Here is an 18,796-nt window from a genome sequence, read left to right on the forward strand (position 1 = left end):
ACACGATCAGGATGTGGTAGAACAGCTGCTCCGCCATGCCCCTAGCGTCCCAGTCCCACGAGTAGCGCTGCGGCCGCACCAGCTGGGCGCGGTCAGCACTACCTTGGTAGGCACGAAGCATCCTGCGAAAGGGTGTTGGGCACGCGCAACAACAATAAGGCCCAAGCACGTAAGCGCCCTTGCACAGAACCCAGCCCCGCCCGACACCATTCAATACCAAGACAGAGAAGCCCCGTGATACACAGGTGCGCACCTGTCAGACACCTGCGCCGCCTTGAGTTCCGCCGGGCTTATGGTGGCGCGCTGCACACCCACAAGCTGCGCGTCCACGACCGTCTGGTCGACATCAGCCTCGGCAAGACTGCGAAGCAATGAACCCGGGCGCGGCCGCGGCGCTGGCCCAGCGCGCGCCGCCTCCCGAAGCGCCCGCTCGCGCATAGGCGCCGCCGACTGCAGCAGCTGCTGGAGCACGAGGCGGGCATCATCCCGCCCAAGCAGCAGCTCGTTGTGCGACTGCAGCAGCGCGCAGGCCGAGAAGGCCCCGGCGCCACCGTGCACCCCGCCAACGGCAGCCGGCAGCGGCGCCGCAGCACGCAGCACGTGCTCCATGCCCTCCTGCGCATCCACCAGCGTAGCCAAGGCAGGGTGCGCCTCAAGCAGGCTGTCAAGGTCTGTCATCTGCGCTTCGCCACCGAATCCGCTGGCATCCTCGGCCGCATCCTCCAGGAGCTCGGCCAAGCCTGCAGCCTGAACGACCGCCGCCGCCGCTTCAGCAGCAGCCAGGGCGGCACCAGCGGCCGCAGAGGCCGCGGAGGACGCCGCCAAAACGGCGCTGCTGCGAGCCCCAGCACGCCCATCTACAATCGCGTTGCACAGGGCTGTGCGCCGGTCAACCAACCCCTGTAACATCGCCATGACGTCGCCAGACCCAGGCGCGCTGCTTCTGACCGCAGGCAGCGCCGCTGCGGAAGCGGCGCCGACACCCGCGCGGGCTGATTGCAGGGCCTCCGAGAGCGCGGCAGCAGCGCCGCGGCCACGGTCACCCAACAGAGCTGCCGCCGCAGGCGTCGCTCGAGCAGCGGCGCTCAAACCAGCCGCACGGCGAGCAGGCGGCGACGCCGTGTACGACGCGTCATCAGACGCCGCACTCAGGCGGTGGCCCAGGGTCGCGTCGCGGCCCTGAGCACGCGCGACGTCCCATCGCAACGGCGGCGCAGGCACCGGCGGTGACCCGTCACCGCCACGCGCGGCCGACCCGCCCGAGCTGCGGGACGAAGTCTCCAGAGATCTCAAGGACATCGAAGACGCCGGGGGCACGCCCAAGAAGCCGGGCAGGCCCCCCATCGAATAAGCCATGGTCTGGCCAGGCGCAGCCTGCACTCATGCACACGAGGAAGGAACAGCGGGAGGTCATGGGTGATAAATAAGCACTATCACACAAGCAACAAAACTGCTGCATCATCGCGGTCATCCACTTTCCGCACCGTCAAAGCTGCGCCCGAAAAGCGAGACGAGCGCCAGGAGACATCGCGAGCACCAAATCACGATCGATGCTCACAGACAGGCAAATATAATGGGTGATTCAATGACCACCGAACCCTGGCGGAACCTGTGATGATAGTCACCCAGAAAAATTACAGCTCCGGCAGGTGACCCGCCGCCAGGCAGCACAAAGGCAGCCTAATCTACCATGCCCACCCCCTCCATCCCGCCAACATGCCACACGAAATCATATAAGCCCCCTACCAGCCCCTCCAACCCCCTCCAACCCCCCGGCGCCTGCCGTAACATCCAAACTCGGCCGCCGACCGAAAATGAAGGGCCCGGCTTGGGCTACAGCAGCATTTTGCAGGTTCTCAACGGCAGAGCAATACCGACTCAACACAAGCAAAGCTGTATGCTGTGCTGATACCTAGAGTGTGTGTCTTCTTCCTGCCACCCTGGCCGGTGCTGAGAGGCCGCCTGCCTGATATTTGTGCCCACGACCAAGAAGCGTCAGGTGAACCTCCAAGACACCGACCGTCAGAAGACAGGCAGCAGCGCTGTTACAACACCGCATTGAAACATCCTGCAGGCCCCGCGAAGAGATCACTTCTTCTTGCCCTGCTGCACCTTCTCCTTCTGGATGACCACGCTGAAGGTGCCCACCACCTCGGGGTGCAGGCGCACCTGCGCCTCAAAGGTGCCGACCGCCTTGATGTCGGGCAGGGTCAGGTCCTTCTCGTCAATCAAGCGGCTGGTTTGCTGGTAGACCGCGTCGATGACCTCCTGCTTCTGGACGCTGCAGGGGCGGCGTGGGGTGGCGGGCAGGGGCAAGCCGCCGGGCGGCAAGGGCTCAGGAGCAGCCGGCAGAGGGCGGAAAACAGGGAAGGAGGCTCTTGCACGCGAGTGGCTGCGGCAAGAGACAGCCTGGAGGCCTGCTAAAAGCGAGTGTGCACGCCTGTAGGGTGGCTGACACCTGCGTCCCCTCCTCGACCCTGCGCCACGCAGTGCAGGCTGCATGCGCGCCGTACACGTCTGCGAGGGACTCACACAGCAAACAGCTGGTCCTTGTCGCCGGTCTTCTTCTTCAAGATGAACTTGCCGATGGTCCCCAGGGCGTTGGCAAAGGCCTGCGCCTGGGCCTTCTCCTGTGAAGCCGCCGAGCGGGACGGAAGCGACCGCGGCGTCAGCACAAGCGGACGGCCCCGCGGGCGTGTCACGCCCAAGCCGCCACCAGCAATCGCGGTACTGCCATTCCCTGCCATACAAGCCTGCAATGGATAATTGAATCATGCTGCTGCCGGCTGCGGTCCGCTGCTCGGCTCCCTGTTGCGACTACACTAGCTCATAGCGCTCAACCCCGCCCAGACCCACCTCCAGCTTGGCGCGGACGGCGTCCTCCTTCTTCTTGCGCAGCTTCCTGTCAGCCGCAAACAACATGGCGAGAATGATGAGCAGCCGCGGCGACCAACGCAAGAGTGGAGTGAGGGTCATCCCACGAAGCAGCTTCACTGCTTCGTTCAGTTGGCCAATCCCGCCGCTGCTGCCACCGCGAGCACCAAACCAGGCATCCCAATCGTGGACAGTCGGCCCTAGGTGTCACAAACAAACACCACCCTCCGCGAGCTCACTCGAGGATGCCGTCGCTGGCGACGCGCGCGATGCCGTTGGGCAGCAGGTAGTTGCGCAGGTAGCCGATTGGCACGGTCAACAGCTCGCCCTCCTTGCCCACATTCTCAAGGTCCTTGGTCAGGATAACCTGCGGCCACGCGCGCCGCATGGGGAGGGTATGCGTCATGGCATCGTGTTGGTGCCCGCGTTCGGTGTGCCAGGAGTGCACAGCTTGGTGCTCCCAGCCTGGATGAGGGGCTCGGGGGTCCTCAAAGCCACTGCACTGGCAGCTATAGCGTGCGCCCCAGGCCATTGTTGCCGCGCAAGACGAGGCAGGAACAATCAGTCATTGATGCCGCTGTGGACCGTGAGCGCTTTCAGTGGTAACTGCCTGGCCAGGCCCCGGCTGAGGCTGCACGGCGGCCGCTCGCGCTGCGCCACGCAACTGAGCAACACCAGCCACCCGCACGCGCTCCGCCTCAAGTGCAGGGCGCCTTCATTGGCGCACCTTGGCCTTCTTCTGCACCCGCTTGTTCGCCTCCACGCGGACTGTGGACGCCCGGCTCGCCTTGAAAGGCTGCTGCTGCCTGAAAGCTCCCCGCTGCGAGCACAGGCAACCAATGAGCCCGCATTGGATTGCAGTAATGACTATACGCGCATCCATCCGCCATACCGCTTACCAGGGAGCTGCTGCTGCTGGCCAGCATTGCTGGTGGCGTGCTCTGCTGTGTCCCCTTTGCTGGTGTGTAGACGAGTGCAGGAGACAAAGCAGTCCAGTTGAGCTTCTTGCGATTGCACACTATTGTCTAGAGAGTTATCGAGAGTATCGAGGAGGACACAAAGACTCACCCTGCGCCCCCTCAATCCCGCGTGGAGTGCCGACCTGCCTTGGCCCCGCCCCAGGCGTCCAGCCTAATCAAGGCCGATGAAGGTTTGTATACATGTCCATCTTGCACTCTCAGCTCGTAATATAAGCCTGTCAAGATCTGCCGAGCGTGCCACTGCTCGCCTGGTGCGCTGTTGCTTCGCACAGCTCGACAGCAGTGGTATGTGCGTTTGCTTGCAAGCTAGAAGCGGAGCAGAGAGCTCGTGCGTGCCTGTGGGTGTGCGACGGTGCGCCAACACACACCACGCTGAGCGTCGTCAGCCAGCGTGGGCTCACCTGTGTTTGCCTCAATTGCAGGAGGCCATCGGCTCAGGCCCGCGCACGGCAGCTAGCGAGTTGTGAGGGGCTGCAGAACAGGCAGTCAAGAGCGGCCACGCAGCCGCGTCAGCAAGGCAACGCGGTCGGGGGACGTGCAAAGTGACAGCGCAGCACCAGCGGCGCACTGGCGGCGGAGGCGGCAGCTGCCGCAGTACCATTAGCAACAGCACCCATCAGTACGAGTGGCTGCTGCCATTCAGTAGCAGCAGCAGGGCAGCAGCCGGAGCAGCAGAACAGCAGCACCAGCAGCACCAGCAGCAACAACAGCAACAACAGCAGCCATACCAGCGATGCAGCGCTACGACGCAGGCAGCGATGACCCCTCCGACGCGCCCAGCGCTGGCAACGAGGAGGAGCAGGTGTGCTGACTCTGGCAGACTGCAGGATGGGGCGCGTGCACGGCTCGCCCGCGCTCGTCAAGCTGAGGGTGCTGCCGGGGCGACTGCAAACGATTGCGCCGCCTCGAGCGACAAGCATTGCCTTGGCTGAACGCGGCTGGACCGCCAGGCAATGCACGGCGCTCAAACAGCCAAGTGCCGACACGCGCCGCGCGTTTTCTCTGGCGGCCACCCATCGCCGGCGCTGCGCAGGTGCGCGCGTTCTGGCGCAGCATGCAGGGCGAGGTGGAGCAGGTGGGGAACGACCCGGCAGAGTTCAAGAACCACCAGCTGCCGTTGGCACGCATCAAAAAGGTGTGGGGCTTCTCGCCGTGCCCCCCAGGAAGGGGCTCATGCCGACGTGCAAGAGCCCGTCGGGCCCCTCAAAGCCCCTCGCCCTGGCGCGAGCGCGCCTGCCTGCGAGGGTATGCAGGGAGACGCAGCCCGCGGCGCTGCCCCACCAGGCTAGCATGCGGCCAGAGCGGCAACCGTTGGCCAGGTCAAGCGCAAAGCCCATAGAGTGGCGTCTGGCGGATTGACGCCGCGCTCCACTGGGGTGGGCGTCCCAAGCTTGGAGACATTGCTGCCTTGATGCTGACCGGCCCCTGCCCAACTCCCCACCCGGCCCCCGGCCTCGGACCTTTGAAACCTCCTCCCCCAAATCCACTCAGATCATGAAGTCTGACGAGGACGTGCGCATGATCAGCGCGGAGGCCCCCGTGCTGTTTGCGAAGGCCTGCGAGCTCTTCATACTCGAGCTCACACTCAAGGCAAGGCCTGGGGGCACCTGCTGGCTGCTGCTGCACCTCCTGCTTTGGCTCAGCTTGAGCGTCAAATGGGCTGGGGTGGGTGTGTACGCGCAGCTTGCTGATGAATATTTTTGTCCTGACTCGTACACGGCGCGGCACCCAACCTTGCCGCCCACGACAGGCGTGGCTGCACGCCGAGCGCAGCAAGCGGCGCACGCTGCAGCGGTCTGACATTTCTGCGGTGGTCAACTCCACTTACGTCCTGGACTTTCTGGTGGGTGGGGTTGGGGGATTTGAGGGGCGACCACGTGTTGGATGTTGGTGCAGAGAAGGGTGTCAGTGCGGAGGAGTGTGGTCGTTCGTGCACCTTTGTCACGCATGCTGAGGGGATGCACGTGCGAGGCGAGGCGCGCTGCGGCAATGCGGTTTATCAGCATGGGCTGTCCTGAAGCCCTGGTCAATTGGAATGCGCCTGAGGTTGACACCTCACCTGTACCGGCGGCCCAGCCAAGTTAAAGTGGCGCACACTTGAACGCTGGCTCTCCTGCACACCACCTTCTGGCCCTGCAGCAAGACATCATACCGAAGGAGGGGGACGAGCCCCAGGGCGGCGGCGCAGACGGCGCGGGCGGCAGTGGGCACGCCGGCGGCGTTGCGAGCGGCGGCGGCGCGACGCCGGTGTCGCCTGACGCGGCCGCAGCGCAGGCGCACGCGCAGGCGGCGGCGGCGGCCGCGGCTGCGGCGCAGCCCTCCATGTACTACGCGCCCTACCCTTCAGGCATGGCGGTGCCCGTCCCGATGCAGCAGCAGCAGGTGGACCCGATGGCGTTCATGGCGGCCCAGCAGATGCAGCAGCAATGGGCGGCGCAGGCGGCGGCGATGCAGGCCGCCGCGGCGATGGGGGCGGGCGCGGGGACGCCGCAGCTGCCCACTGGGGACACCGGCAGCCAGCTGTGATGCAGCGGTTGCATTTCTGCTTGGCTCCCCTCGCGCCCCTCTTGCTCCACTATTCACTTACGCCGCCCAGCAACGCTTTGTGAATGACATGACTCGCTGATCTTGACATTTGAAACCATGTAATTGCTTGGCTCAGTTCTCGTCTCGGTTGAAAGCTCAGAATCTGTGCCTAAAGGAGCCCCTGCAGCCAAACATTGCTCACCTCCCAGGATGGAGGAGAAGTAGCCCAACGCTCATACTCAGGGCAGCAGCCCCCCCAGTGCATGTGCCCCATGGCAGATTCTCAATGGCGCTGTGTTTATTCGCGTGTGCGTCGCCGGCAGGCGCATCAAAGTCTGCCACCAGCCTTCTGAGTACCAAAACCCTGCATCTAGCACAAACCCCGAGGTGGGCGCTTGTAATCTACAAGATGATACGAACGTTTTGTCAGGGCTGTGGCAGGGACCATTCTACTCAACGAGCCAAGATTGCATCCCATCACATCGCAACCTGTACATTGCAAGTCTGGCAGAATCATCATATCTGGCCGCTTGTGCAAACGGCAAGGGATGGGGGGGGGGAGAGATGAAGCGGCCGCGGGGCCAGCGAGAGGGGGGGTGCAGACAGTGTGAAGCCGCTCCAGCGCAGGACCCAGCGCCAGCAGGTGATGTTGCTGCACCTAATCCGTAAAGCATTAAATTGTCTGATCATGCAAGAATGATTGGCCCACAGCAGCTGTGCGCGATGCTTCTATCGCAACAGCAGCGCGGCCAACGAAGCAGTCAAAGCGGGGTCGTGCCCTCAGCTGTGATGGCACCATGCGCTTGAGCCAGGGGTTAGGCATGCATCCGTCAATTGATCTGTCATCTGGCTGGACAAACTGGCCTGCACGCCTGTCGTACGATACAGTAACGGCAGGCGGCCTTCGCGACCGCCCTTCCAGTTGCCAGCAAGTCCAGACGCCTTCAACAGAATCGGTCAATGATCATTCATTCGATAATTTTAATTACCGTTTAGCCACATACCGTGCATCAACAGTGCAAGCACGACCTGGCTTCAAGCATCATGAGCAGGACCCAAACACAAGCAAGCCTGCTACCACTGAAAGCATGTTGATGAGGCTCTGTGGTATGTCGCCATTTTGCGAGCTCGCAGCGGTGAGGCCCTTCGCTCGTCGCGGACTCATATCCCACGATTCGCTTTTGCGGTTACATGCGGTTTTGAATGTGTGATACGCCTGCAGAGCACGGGCATAACGAACATCACTGCCGTCGCTGAAAACTCAGTGCGCACGCCCCATGTGCGGTGCGCTGCGCTGCAGCAGCAGCGGCTGCTGCACCGGGTGCGGATGAGATATGCACGTGCGCTGCAGATGAGGTATGCACGCGCCCCGCCGCCGGCGCTGACTCTCGCCCCTCACCTCACCTTGAAAGCAAGGCGTCGACTGCAAGCTGCTGCATGCAGTGCCAGTGCCCATCCCGCATGCCTGCTCACTGCATAATGCAAATCATCGCCACTGCTTGCGAAGAAGGCAATTGCAAACCAACGGGTCATGGCACTGCCGGGCGTTCTGCTCAGGCGTTTGCCTTGCTAAGCAAGCCAAACTAGATGCGGGCTGCTGGCCTGAGTCTGGGGATGGATGATCCCGGGTCCACAGTTCGGGGCTGAACCGCCCCTGCCTGCTGCCCGGGGGACATGGCTGCTCGCCGTATGGTGTGGGGAGAGGCACGCCTTGAACCATGTGTCCGTTTGCGCTTTGAATGTGGTCTCCCTGAAGGGCTTGGTGCTCGGTGTTCGCGGCTTCGGGCCTGGCACTTGGCACTTCGACCTTACTAACCACAGGAGCGGCTTGCAACAGCCGACCCGGCGACCGGCGCATCCCGGGGGCCTCCCTGCGCGGGGGCTCTGTCTGGGGGCAAATGGTCGTAGCCCGCGCCGTCGCCTCAACAGCGTGGCGTGGGCAAGCTGTTGACCAGTACTGGGTTCAAGGCCCTACGCTGGTTGTGGTAGATGTGTCTGGTGACAATTGGTGTCACCAAGAAACAGCACCTTTTCGTGTGTGCGGCGTTTTTGCCTAGACACATTCGTGTCAGGTCTTGACCAAGCAAGCAGAAGTGCACGCAGGTACTCCACGTGCGCACAGGTCAAAGTTGGTGAGAGCGGACAGCTTCCTAGAGTTTGAGTATGGTGCAGTCAAGCTACCAACTGCGGAGAGGTGAACCTGGCCTAGCATGCAAGTAAATCGCCAGTGGCGCTGTCGTTGTGCACAGCATCCTGATGTTCTGGGGTTTTGGTCTCAGGTTTCACTATGATCATCCTTAATAACCATTTCTCATTACTGCCTTCTACATATAAGCGATACTGGCGACGCCGACAGAATCGTGATCCGACCGGCAGCTCGCGTTGATGACTTCTTCAAATGATCTGCCCGCCAGCTCCGCGGAGGACCGAAGCACTGTGCGTTGTCAAGTGAATTACAAACGATCAAGATGACACGTGCCTGGCAGGGGATCAACAACAGGCAAACAGCGCCCTTGATGCAGTGACGATATGAGTGCACTGGGTGGTGACACCCGCTCGCCAGCTTTAGCAGACCGGATGCCACGCGGCAGGGCGTCCTGCCATTCAGGTCTCAGCGCAAGGGCTGAGGTTTGGGCTGTAGTGTTGTACTGCTGCTATCAGCCAGCAACATCAGGGCCCAGCACCTGCTTCGACTCTGCGCCCCCGCCCTTCCCGCAGCCAACGGGCGCCTGGTTGAGCATGCCGTTGCACCTGCAAGACACTGCAATTTGATTACTTTTTTACGGCCAGGTTTATGTCATGCGTGCCTGGACAAGTGTTGGGCTGCGTTCCATAGCTGTGTTGCAGCGCAATCAGTCAACTTGCACGCATGGTCTTGCAGTGCAAGCCGGTTTAGTGATGGCGGTGCTGCAATGGTCTTGGTCATAAACCCCTCGGCTTTTCTGCCTGTCCCAGGGCGTACTCCACGGCAGATTCAGTCACAAATCCAGAAAACAGTCACTCTCGGCATACCAATCAAGACACGAGGGACCGTTGACCCGACTTGGATCATTATGGTCCGGACCGTGATCCCGGGATCCCGCCCAGTGGCAATGCCAACACACGTTGCAAAGGTGACATGGGCGCGCACTGCCATGTATGCACACGGTTGCGAGGTACAACTTTGTCTCGGTGTTAGATGCTCCGTTCAGCAGAAGGACTGGGCAACGGCAGCGCACGCACAGTGCGTGCACGCGTACGGTTGTGCACAAGCAAGGCGTGTTGATTGCACAGAAGTTCGCAGGAGTTTGACGGGCCAGTAGGCTGGGATACCAGTGAGGAGGTAGATGTTTGATCGCCTGCGCCACATCGTTCGTGATCTCTGCGAGCGTTTATGTATGTTGCGTTGCAGCTGTGGCAGAGACGACACTACTGGCAGTCTGCAAGGAGCCAGATTGTAGGCTGTGCGCTCGGCCTTTGAGATGGATGTGAGTGTGAAAAGTGTGTGAATTCTTGGGCCTCGCCGTGGTTTAAGCAGCGAAGGGGGGGGGGCACAGTTGACGGGCGTGTGGGAGTTTGGGAGGAGGAGGGGGGGAGCGGGACACAGTGTGAAGCTGTTAGGACCCAGCACCAGCAGGTGGTATTGCTGCCCCTGATGCGTCCAATCAATCAATTGCCTTGCAATGCAGGACTGGTTGGTCCAACACCAGCTGTGCGCGATGCTGCCGCCGCGACAGCAGCACCGAGCCACGCAGTCCATGCGGCAGTCAAAGCGGGGTCAAGCGCGTAGACAGCCATGATGGCACCATGTGCTTGAGCCAACTCTCGGGCATAAACAGCTTGAATGCTCTCTCATGTCCGACTACACTGGACTGCATGCCATAATACGGTAACAGCGGGCAACCTTCGCGACCGCCCTTCCAGTTGCTGATTCCCTTGTCAAATACCTTCAATTGTGATGATCGCGTTAAAAACTTGGTTTATTAATTATGAATTATAATATAGCCACGTGATACATAAACATAGCCAGTACGATCCGAGCATCGTTAGCATTCTGACCCAGAAACCGACACGAGCAATCGTGCTACTAAGTATGGCCGTGAGGATGTCTTCGTCATCATCATCTTCGCGAGCTCGCGGTGAGGCCCTTCGCTCGTCGCGAGACAATCCCACCACTAGCCTCCTGCTATCTGCGTTTGTGTGCGTTATCACGTGTTGTGACACGTCTGCAGTGCACGAGTACCATGATCGTCACTGCCATTCCTGATATCGTGGTGCGCGCCCCCCATGTGCGCCGCGCCATGCTGCGCTGCACCAGCAGCGCAGACACATGCAACACTGGCTGCAAATCAGCAAAGTCGGTCCGCTGCCTGAACGCGGCCCGCCGCCAGCGCTTACTCTCGCCCTCCCTCTCTGTTTAAAAGCGAATGGCTGGCTGCAAGTTGCTGCATGCAGTGGCAGTTCCCGTCTCGCATGCCTGCTGATTGCGCGTTGCAAATTGTTGTTGCTGCTTGCGAAGAAGACACCTGCAAACCATCAGGTCATGGCACAGCCGGGCGTTCTGCCCAGGCGTTTGCCCAGCAAAGCCAGCCGAACCGGAATGCAGGCTGCTGGCCTGAGTCTGGGGATGGATGATCCCGGGTCCGCGGGTCGGGGCTGAACGGCTCCTGCCCGATGCCCGGGGGACATGGCTGCACACGTGTCTGGCATGGGGAGAGGCACGCCTCAAACTGACCCAGCCGTGTGCGCTGTGACTTTGGTCTCTCGCAAGGGAGTAGGGGCCCGGTGTTCGCGGCTTCGGGCCTGGCACTGGAGGCCAGCCAAAGGAGCGGCTGACAACAGCTGACCTGGCGACCGGCACATGCATACCGGGGGCCTCCCTGCGTGGGGGCCCCGTCTGGGGGCAAATGGTCGCTGCCTGCTGCCACCGCTTCACAAGCGCGGCGCGGGCAAGCTGTAGCGCAGTCATGGGTTCAAGGCCCTATGCTGCTGGTTGCAGTTTTGATTTTTATTGCATCTCACGCAGCGATTCCATCAGGGCATTCAGGGTGAAGCCACCATAGGAAGTGAGGATCACACTCACTTTCCAAACGCCAAGATTGCAAAAACTTTTACCACGCGCACAGGTTGAAAGAAATACAATGGGTTGCTTGTTGAAGCCAAAGCCTGGCGTGGTGGAAGCAAGCCAGCAGACTTTACACAGGGAGTGTAGCTTGCAGCATGAGCAATGAGTGCGTACACGGGTTAGCAGCCGGTGCTGCTCCATACATTTGCAGTACCCTTACAATTTCCACCACTCCTCTTGAGCATGGCGTGCTTTCACAAAGCGTGACGCCGGCGGAAGGTTTCGAGATCGGGACTGGCAGAGCGCCAACCCCTATCAGCGGTGTTCAGGCATTGTGATCGGTTTGATAAGAACGTGTTATACCTTGGGCAACTTCATTTACATAGACAAGGCAGCGGGCGCCCGGGTTGCCTGCTGTTGCCGCGCAAAGATCTCATCATCAGGCCTGCGGCAAGGCATAGCATACATCTGCAAGCTTCAGATCGCCAATATGCCTGCGATCACGCGCGGCAGAGGTGAGAGGGCCGGTTTCGGGGACCGCGACTCGCTCTGCTCGCGTCCAAGGCTTCTCTGGAGGCTGCCCATGCTGCACCTCGCGTCACGCTGTCTTTTGAACCCAACTTAAACCTCTCCACGGGTCCCCGAGTGCAGGCAGCCAGGCCGCGCCTGCTCCGCCGGCGGCCCCGACTGCTGGTGTGCGTGCATCGGACCTCGGCAGCGCACCCACCAGCGACAGCAAGGATGGCACTGGCCCAGGCTGCCACAAGACCATGCCGGCGGTCACCATGAACTTCACGTCACCAGCTGCGTGCGCGGCCATGCTGAGGTCATGGGATGCAACCCCGGTGGCAGAGCGCCAGAAGCTCCTGGCACAGGCAGGTTGCTGGTGTGCACATATCCTGGCCCCTACTCACCCCTCCCGTCCGCCGAGGCTTGCTGGCAGTCAGTAGGATAAGACTGTTGCAGCGTCCCGCGGTCGCCCGCTTTTGGAGCCATCCAGGCTCATGGATTGGACGTTGAGGTACCAACATTGCGTGACGGGACTCACCGGCATGATCGCTTCCTCGATGCTTGCCGGCGCCTTGCAAGACCAGCATTAAAGCATGCCGCAGGCCAACAAGACTGAGGGGTTCCTGCCCCGTCCCCAATGTGCATCCTGTTATCGCCAGGTGACATCATCGCAGCTCGCGCTGGACACCCTGCCAAGCTTATTCAAGGCGCTGGCTGAGGCGGGCAAGGGCTTCGCCCTGCAGGACTACAACCCGCTTACCCACAGCATGGCGGTGGAGGAGGGGCAGGCGGTGCTGCGCCTGCCAGCGATGGTGAGCACATGGATGACTCGGGTTGGCTTGAACGTGTTGAAGTGGGACACCTGTTCCACACAGAGCAAACGTGTGTTTCTTTGATGGGTTCCTGGCCCAAATTAATCAATATGCATTACCACGCCTGTCTCACGGCCAAACAAGCTCCTGTTTGCCCCAAATACTCAAAGTGTCCTACAATTCTGCGACCCCTCCTCAACCCCTCTGCCAGGTGGATGACACGGCGTGCACCATCTTATTCGAGTCTGGGCTGCACAAGTACAGCGCAAAGTGGCGGGTCAAGCATGTGCTGGCCCTGGTCATCTGGGCGCTCTTCGGCGGCGGCCTCGGGCTCACGGTGCCGGGCACCAAGGTCAGCGGCGCCCAGCTGCTCAGCGAGGCGCGCGAGCGCGCCCCGGCGGAGCAGCAGCAGCAGGCCGGCCCGCAGCAGCCGGACGCAGCCGTGGGCCGCGACGGTGCCGGCCCCTCAGCAGCGGCCGGCACGGCCGGCACCAACATCGGCGGCAGCGGCGGCGGCGGCGGCAATTACGGCAGTGGCGGCACGGGCTGCATGGACCCCCCAGACTCAGGCACAACAGCGGCGGCCAAGCTCAAGAAGCCGGGGAAGGGGTCGCGGGCTGCAAGGCGCCCGGCAAAAGCGGCCACGCCTCTCGCCAAGCCGGGCTCAGCAGCGGCCGCGCAGCCGGTGCCCGCTGACGAGGCTGGCGGCACACAGCAGGGAGTCCGTCGCGCGCAGTCGCAGGCGACTGCAGCGGCAGCTGCAGAGGGGGCGGCGGCGGCGGCGGCAGCCTTCGAGGCAGCAGCGGCCGACGCCACGTGGTGCCGCGCACACGCAGCCGAGGTTGATGACGAGGTGCTGATAGCGGCGGCGGCGGCGGCCGCAGAGGCCGAGGCGGAGGCGGCGGCGGCGGCCGCTGTGGCCAAGGTGTATGCGGAGTGGGACGCTGAGGTGGCACGCCGCTGCGCTGCGGATGCCGCCCTGGATGCCCCCAGGAGCGCCGAACCTGATGAGGACGCCCGGCCGCTGGGGACGCAGCAGCAGCAGCAGCAGCAGCAGCAGCAGCAGCAGCAGCAGCAGCAGCAGCAGCTCCCGCTCGCCGCACGCGGCGGGCTCGAGGGGCCTGCCACCAGCCAGGCGGGCGTAGCAGGCGCGGCGCGACAGGGTGGCGTGGAGCCAATGAGTGGTGAGCGGCTGATGACGCGTGCCAGGGCTCAAAAAACGCCGCCAGCTGCGGCGGCCGCCGCGCCAGGTCCCGCCGCTGCAGTCGCCCCCGTGCGCAGCCAGGCAGGCGCAGCAGGCGCGGAGCAGCAAGGCGGCGTCGACGCGAAGGCTGGTGAGAGGCTCGTGGCGCGCGGCAGGGCGCACAAGACGCCGCCCGCTGCGGCCGTCGCGCCAGGCCCCGCCACGGCAGTCGTCCCCGCGCACAGCCAGGCGAGCGCGGCTGCGGCAGCGCTGGGCGGGAATGTGGGGGCCGCCACGGGGCTGGCAGCCGGCATCCGCAGCCGCGTCGCGAGCACCAGCGGCGCAGCCGGCGCCTTCGAGGAGTCGGGGTCTGATGTGGCCTCGCCGCCCAAGGACACTGCACCCATCGCGCCGGTAGCGGCGGCGGCGGCGACGCGCAACGCGGCCCGCAGGCAGTGAGCAGCGTCATCATTGCAGAGCGTCCACGTGGAGGTGCACCGCGGCGCCCGGCCAATGTTTCTGTTGGTGGATTTCCTTGTGATTTGTGGTGTAGGTGCGTCCAAATGGTCACTTGCAGCCTGCCTTGGAAGTATAGCCTGTGACTGCTTCTCCCACGCTATGTATTGTGGTTTGCTGACATCAAATAATGCGATCACTTATGAAGAGGGTATTTGCATTTGTGAGAGCATCTGCATGTGTCGCAACGGAACAGGTGTGCAGGTGTAAGAGTGTGAGAAGTGCAACAGGTGCAGGCAGGCCGATGTGTGGGACGACTGCACGAAAGACCGCACCTGCGCCTGCAGCGCATATGCTGGGCGCTGCACACCATGCTGCTCGCGCAGAGACCTGCCTGGAAGCTGCGGCCAGCCCCCCACAACACCAGGCCTGCAGGGGCCCCTCCTCTGGCAACCACCAGCTAAGGTGCAGCGCCCCAAACTGCTGCATAAACTTGCACCACTGTAAATGCACGATAAGACCTGATAGAATCGCACGTGAGGTTACTCAAGCTACGAGGGCTCAAGTCGGAGGAGAAAAAAGAAACAGTGTGCAGCAACAAGCGCAGCGCTCTACGTACGTGCCTGCCAGATATCACACAATGGGTGCAAACTCCTCGTGCTGCCGTTGCTGCCGCCAGGCGCGCCAACAGACGCCTCACATGCCGCGTCACCGCCGCATTCCACGGCCCCGACCCCGGCCGCCGCCCCCGCGCCCGCCCATGCCCCCGCGGCCCGCGCCCATCGCCGCGGCGTCTGGCGCCTCGCTGGCCGGGTTCCGCACGGTCTCGTCCACCGACAGGATGAGGCAGGCCGCCTCGGTGGCTGACTGGATGGCGTTGATCTTGACCAGCGCGGGCTCCCACACAAACGACTCAAACGTGTTGCAGACGCCGCCATTGTTGACGTCCACGCCAAAGTTCTGTTTCAGATTGTATATTGGGGCAGGAACCGCAAGGGCGAGGGGAATGAGCAGCCGCAGGTGACAGGTGCCGCGGCCCACGTGCCGACGCCAGGGGTTAGTCTCGCCAGGGACACCCTCCGTCCATGCATACGTATAGTGGGGTCAGGGCGGCCGGATGGCAGGCAGGCGCCAGGCAGGACCAGCAGCCAAGCGGAGGGGCGGTAGTCAGTAAAGGCGGAACTTGCCGCCGCTGCTGACACTACTGGCGCGCACCTTGCCGCTGCCGTCCTGCAGTGCGTGCTTCTGCCGCAGCTTGTTGAGCACGTCAGTGGCATCCAGGCCCTGGAGACGAGAGGATTGGGTGATTTTGAGTTTGTGAGCACAGGGCTCGGTTGATTGAGTGGCCGCTTGTTGGAAACGCGGAGTCGGCGACGAGGGCCCCGGCTTTGTTGACGAGACTTTCAGCCAAACTGTTCAAGAAAGGCGCTTCAGATGGAAGCAATGCACGCATACACGCAAACGAAGCACATGCGCATGCATTCACAGCTTACACGCACAAGCTGCACGTGTACGCGCAAGAACACGCTCAAACGCACGCGCGCGCGCACACACACACACACACACACACACACACACAGACAGGCACGCCCGTGCGCGCGATGCTGCGCGGCGCACCGAGTTGTCGCAGAGCTGCCGCGGGATGGACTCAAGGGCCTTTGCGTAGGACGCCATGAAGAGCTGCGCCTTGCCCGGGATGGTGCGCGCGTGGTCGCGCAGCGCCCTGGGGCACGAGTGGTAAGGTGGGGCGGAAGGGGAGGGAGCGGCGATGGTTGGTGGGGGGAGGGGCCGCGGTGGAGGGAGCTGCGGCAGTGGTGAAGGTGGGTGATGTGACTCCAAGAGGGCGCCAGGGCGTCCTAGGGGCTCGGTGTGCGGTGGGCTCGCTCTTTTGTGTGGGAGCTGGGTGGGGCAACGGGCCCACCTGGGCCAGGCGGTACATCAGCGCACACACCGAGCGGGGCCGCAGACCGGGCCGCAGCAGCCTTCAGACAATCAGCGCCCCCGCCAGGCCCGACCCGACCCCTGCCTGGACCCTGGGCTTTGGAGAGGACGATTTCCTGGTCTCGCGTAATCCAGCCCCGACAATCCCCCTGTTCAGAATGGGATCAACCCCATCCACAACTATCAGCCCCCCTCACCGCGAGACCTCCATGTCGATGGCGCCACCCCCTGGCACCACGTGGGCGTGCTTTAGCGCGCGCCTGGGTGCGGAAGATGGGGGATAGGGGGCAGAAAGGTTAGTGGGGGCAGATAAGGATGGGCGTCAGAAACGCGGCATTGGAGAGGGAAGTGATTGTCTGCGTTGGGGCGTGCCTTTGCCGGGGGCCTAGGCTTGCAGGTAAGGCATGCGTAAACTCTGTTTTTAACCACCTGGCGTGCTTTTTGAGGCGTTGCATTGCGTCCTGTTGAAGTCTTGGACAAAACCTCACTCTGTAGCTGCAGAGTCAGTCAACACACACACACACACACACACACACACACACACACACACGCGCGCACGGATGTGCGCATACACACACGATCAGAACTCGCGTGGGGTGCGCTCTGCCCCCACCTGACGATCATGATTGCGTCGTGCAGGCTGCGCTCCGCCTCGTCGATAAACTGCTCGCTGCCGCCGCGCAGCACGATGGTGGCCGTGCGCGCCTGGGGGCAGCCCGTGAACAGGTTGTAGCGCTCACCACCCACCTGGGGGGGGGGGGGGTGGAACGAATCGTGTTAAGTTTGAGAGTGTGGAGATGGGGTGGCATGAACTGGCGGCCAGGTGGTGCTGTGATGATACGAGGTGGCCGGGAAAGAAAGCTGCACCAACTGCAGGCGGAAGGCCGGTGCGTCTCAAAGACAGGCAGTCGAGGCATCAATACGAGCAAGCGAGGAGCGATGTTCAAGGGGCGCCCGTGCCCTTGTTGTTGATCCGCTGCCTAGACTGCATTACTCATCAACCGCACCTGCCGCTCCTCGAACGCTGCGCAGGTCCCCAGCACAGCGGTGTCCAGGTTGTTCACAGTCGTCTGCACACGCGCCCCTGGGGAGGGGCAGTTTGGGGCCGTGCGTGGTTGGGGGCAGCAAGAGCTGGTTCGCTCTTCTCAGAAGAGGGTTGTAGCCGAGCCAACAGATGGTGTGAGGTTGCAGCGACCTTGTCAAAGCGCAGCTCCGCATATGGCGACGATACAGGCGGCCCCTTTTGGCGTGCCAGGCGCGGCACCCCAGCGCCCCGTGGCAGCACTTTGCATTCAAGCCAGCTAGCTGCACACCAGGCAGCCCGCTGCAGTCCAGACAGCGGTCGAGGCATTCAGCCCTGCATCCTCACCTGTGGCCTTTGCCACCCGCTGCAGGTCCTCCTCCGCCACGCGGCCCGCGCAGAAGACCCCCCTGTCGGCAAAGTACTGAGTCGCCAGGTCACCGATGGCCAGGCGCGACAGCACAACCTGATTGTTGCGCGTGTGTGTGCAGGGGAGGAGAGGGTGCCATGGATTGCATCGGGGTGACAACGAGTGTGCTTAGAATGGCACGTGTGTGGTGGAGGGTGACAGCAAACAGCGACACGCGAATCTCCAGTGAAGAGTGTTGGTTGCTCCACCCTCGTCACTCATGATAATCTCAGGCCCAGATCACTGACCTGCCCTGCTGACCATCAGCGCCGGGCCAGCCCAAGCGCCAACAAGCCCATGGGCCCTTGCAGCAGGCTCCGCCGGACGAGGCTGCCCTGCCGCCACAGCATGCAAGAGCTGTGGCCCCGCAAAAAGCCCTTGCACGATCCGCTGCCTTGCTGGCGGCGCCGCATCACGTCATATTGCCCCGGATCACACGGCTGCCAAGAGGCCAAAGGCGCACATTCCCGGGCCCTCACCTGCGCGCCGCTGTCGACGCACTTGGCCAGCTTGTCGTAGATGATGTTCCACTCCGCGTCAACGATGGACTGCAATGCAATGTTGCGAGGGGGATGAGGGTGGTTGAGTGAGGTGTGGGGGGGTCTCTGCGAGGTGACAATTTCGCAGGTGGGTGGGCTCGAGTACATGCCGGCATGAGCGCAGCGCCGCGCAAGTGTATTCATGTGAGAGTAAACTGGTTTGAGGGAAGGGGGGCGTTGTTATGACAACAACTGCCCTGAAAATGGTTGAGATCTGCAGGAGGAAGGCTTCCTCAGGCCTGCAGCAGGCCTGGGGCCAGGTGTGGGACAATGACCACGGCCGCCCGTGACGCCTGGCGCTCTCTGCGCAGCTCTGCTTGACTTGCGCCCTCCGCACCCCCAACCCCAACACACACACTCCCACAAGTGCACGCGCGCGCAAGCACACCTGGTACTGCGCTGGGTCCTCCAGTCTGATTTCTGCGTTCTCCTTCTCACTCTTGAGCTCCAGCTCAATGTTGAGCAGCAGGATCTTGGGGTCTGGGGGGAGGGGGGGGGGGG

General features: G+C 62.6%; 5 protein-coding genes across 5 annotated transcripts in view; 2 read left to right on the forward strand and 3 right to left on the reverse strand.

Annotated features, from left to right (window-relative positions):
* The window catches only part of MNEG_1971 (formate C-acetyltransferase), a gene marked incomplete at both ends in the record, with an annotated part of 10,357 nt that extends 9,001 nt beyond the window's left edge, over positions 1-1,356 (reverse strand). Inside the window, one exon of the mRNA XM_014049546.1 lies at positions 254-1,356. Coding sequence (XP_013905000.1) covers positions 254-1,356 — 1,103 coding nt within the window. The remainder of the gene's footprint in view (positions 1-253) is intronic.
* Positions 1,357-2,088: 732 nt separating this feature from the next.
* Positions 2,089-3,800, reverse strand: MNEG_1972 (50S ribosomal protein L9; the record flags this gene model as incomplete). The annotated part of the gene is made up of 6 exons (XM_014049547.1): positions 2,089-2,281; positions 2,533-2,630; positions 2,857-2,902; positions 3,114-3,241; positions 3,602-3,694; positions 3,774-3,800. The coding sequence occupies 6 exons, from the start codon at positions 3,798-3,800 to the stop codon at positions 2,089-2,091; spliced, it is 585 nt and encodes a 194-aa protein (XP_013905001.1).
* A 787-nt stretch (positions 3,801-4,587) lies between these two features.
* Positions 4,588-6,380, forward strand: MNEG_1973 (Nuclear transcription factor Y subunit C-1; the record flags this gene model as incomplete). Its single annotated transcript, XM_014049548.1, has 5 exons — positions 4,588-4,656; positions 4,888-4,989; positions 5,346-5,519; positions 5,605-5,697; positions 5,994-6,380. 5 exons carry the CDS (start codon positions 4,588-4,590, stop codon positions 6,378-6,380), a joined length of 825 nt encoding a protein of 274 aa, XP_013905002.1.
* Positions 6,381-12,527: 6,147 nt separating this feature from the next.
* MNEG_1974 (hypothetical protein) lies at positions 12,528-14,388 on the forward strand (the record flags this gene model as incomplete). Its single annotated transcript, XM_014049549.1, has 2 exons — positions 12,528-12,746; positions 12,958-14,388. The coding sequence occupies 2 exons, from the start codon at positions 12,528-12,530 to the stop codon at positions 14,386-14,388; spliced, it is 1,650 nt and encodes a 549-aa protein (XP_013905003.1).
* Positions 14,389-15,093: 705 nt separating this feature from the next.
* The window catches only part of MNEG_1975 (T-complex protein 1 subunit eta), a gene marked incomplete at both ends in the record, with an annotated part of 7,498 nt that continues 3,795 nt past the window's right edge, over positions 15,094-18,796 (reverse strand). Inside the window, 9 exons of the mRNA XM_014049550.1 lie at positions 15,094-15,345; positions 15,601-15,669; positions 16,003-16,108; positions 16,524-16,586; positions 16,940-17,073; positions 17,334-17,410; positions 17,696-17,813; positions 18,236-18,304; positions 18,684-18,775. Coding sequence (XP_013905004.1) covers positions 15,094-15,345; positions 15,601-15,669; positions 16,003-16,108; positions 16,524-16,586; positions 16,940-17,073; positions 17,334-17,410; positions 17,696-17,813; positions 18,236-18,304; positions 18,684-18,775 — 980 coding nt within the window. The remainder of the gene's footprint in view (positions 15,346-15,600; positions 15,670-16,002; positions 16,109-16,523; positions 16,587-16,939; positions 17,074-17,333; positions 17,411-17,695; positions 17,814-18,235; positions 18,305-18,683; positions 18,776-18,796) is intronic.

The sequence above is a fragment of the Monoraphidium neglectum genome, assembly GCF_000611645.1.
Source record: "Monoraphidium neglectum strain SAG 48.87 unplaced genomic scaffold scaffold00211, whole genome shotgun sequence".
Classification (NCBI taxonomy): Eukaryota; Viridiplantae; Chlorophyta; class Chlorophyceae; order Sphaeropleales; family Selenastraceae; genus Monoraphidium; species Monoraphidium neglectum.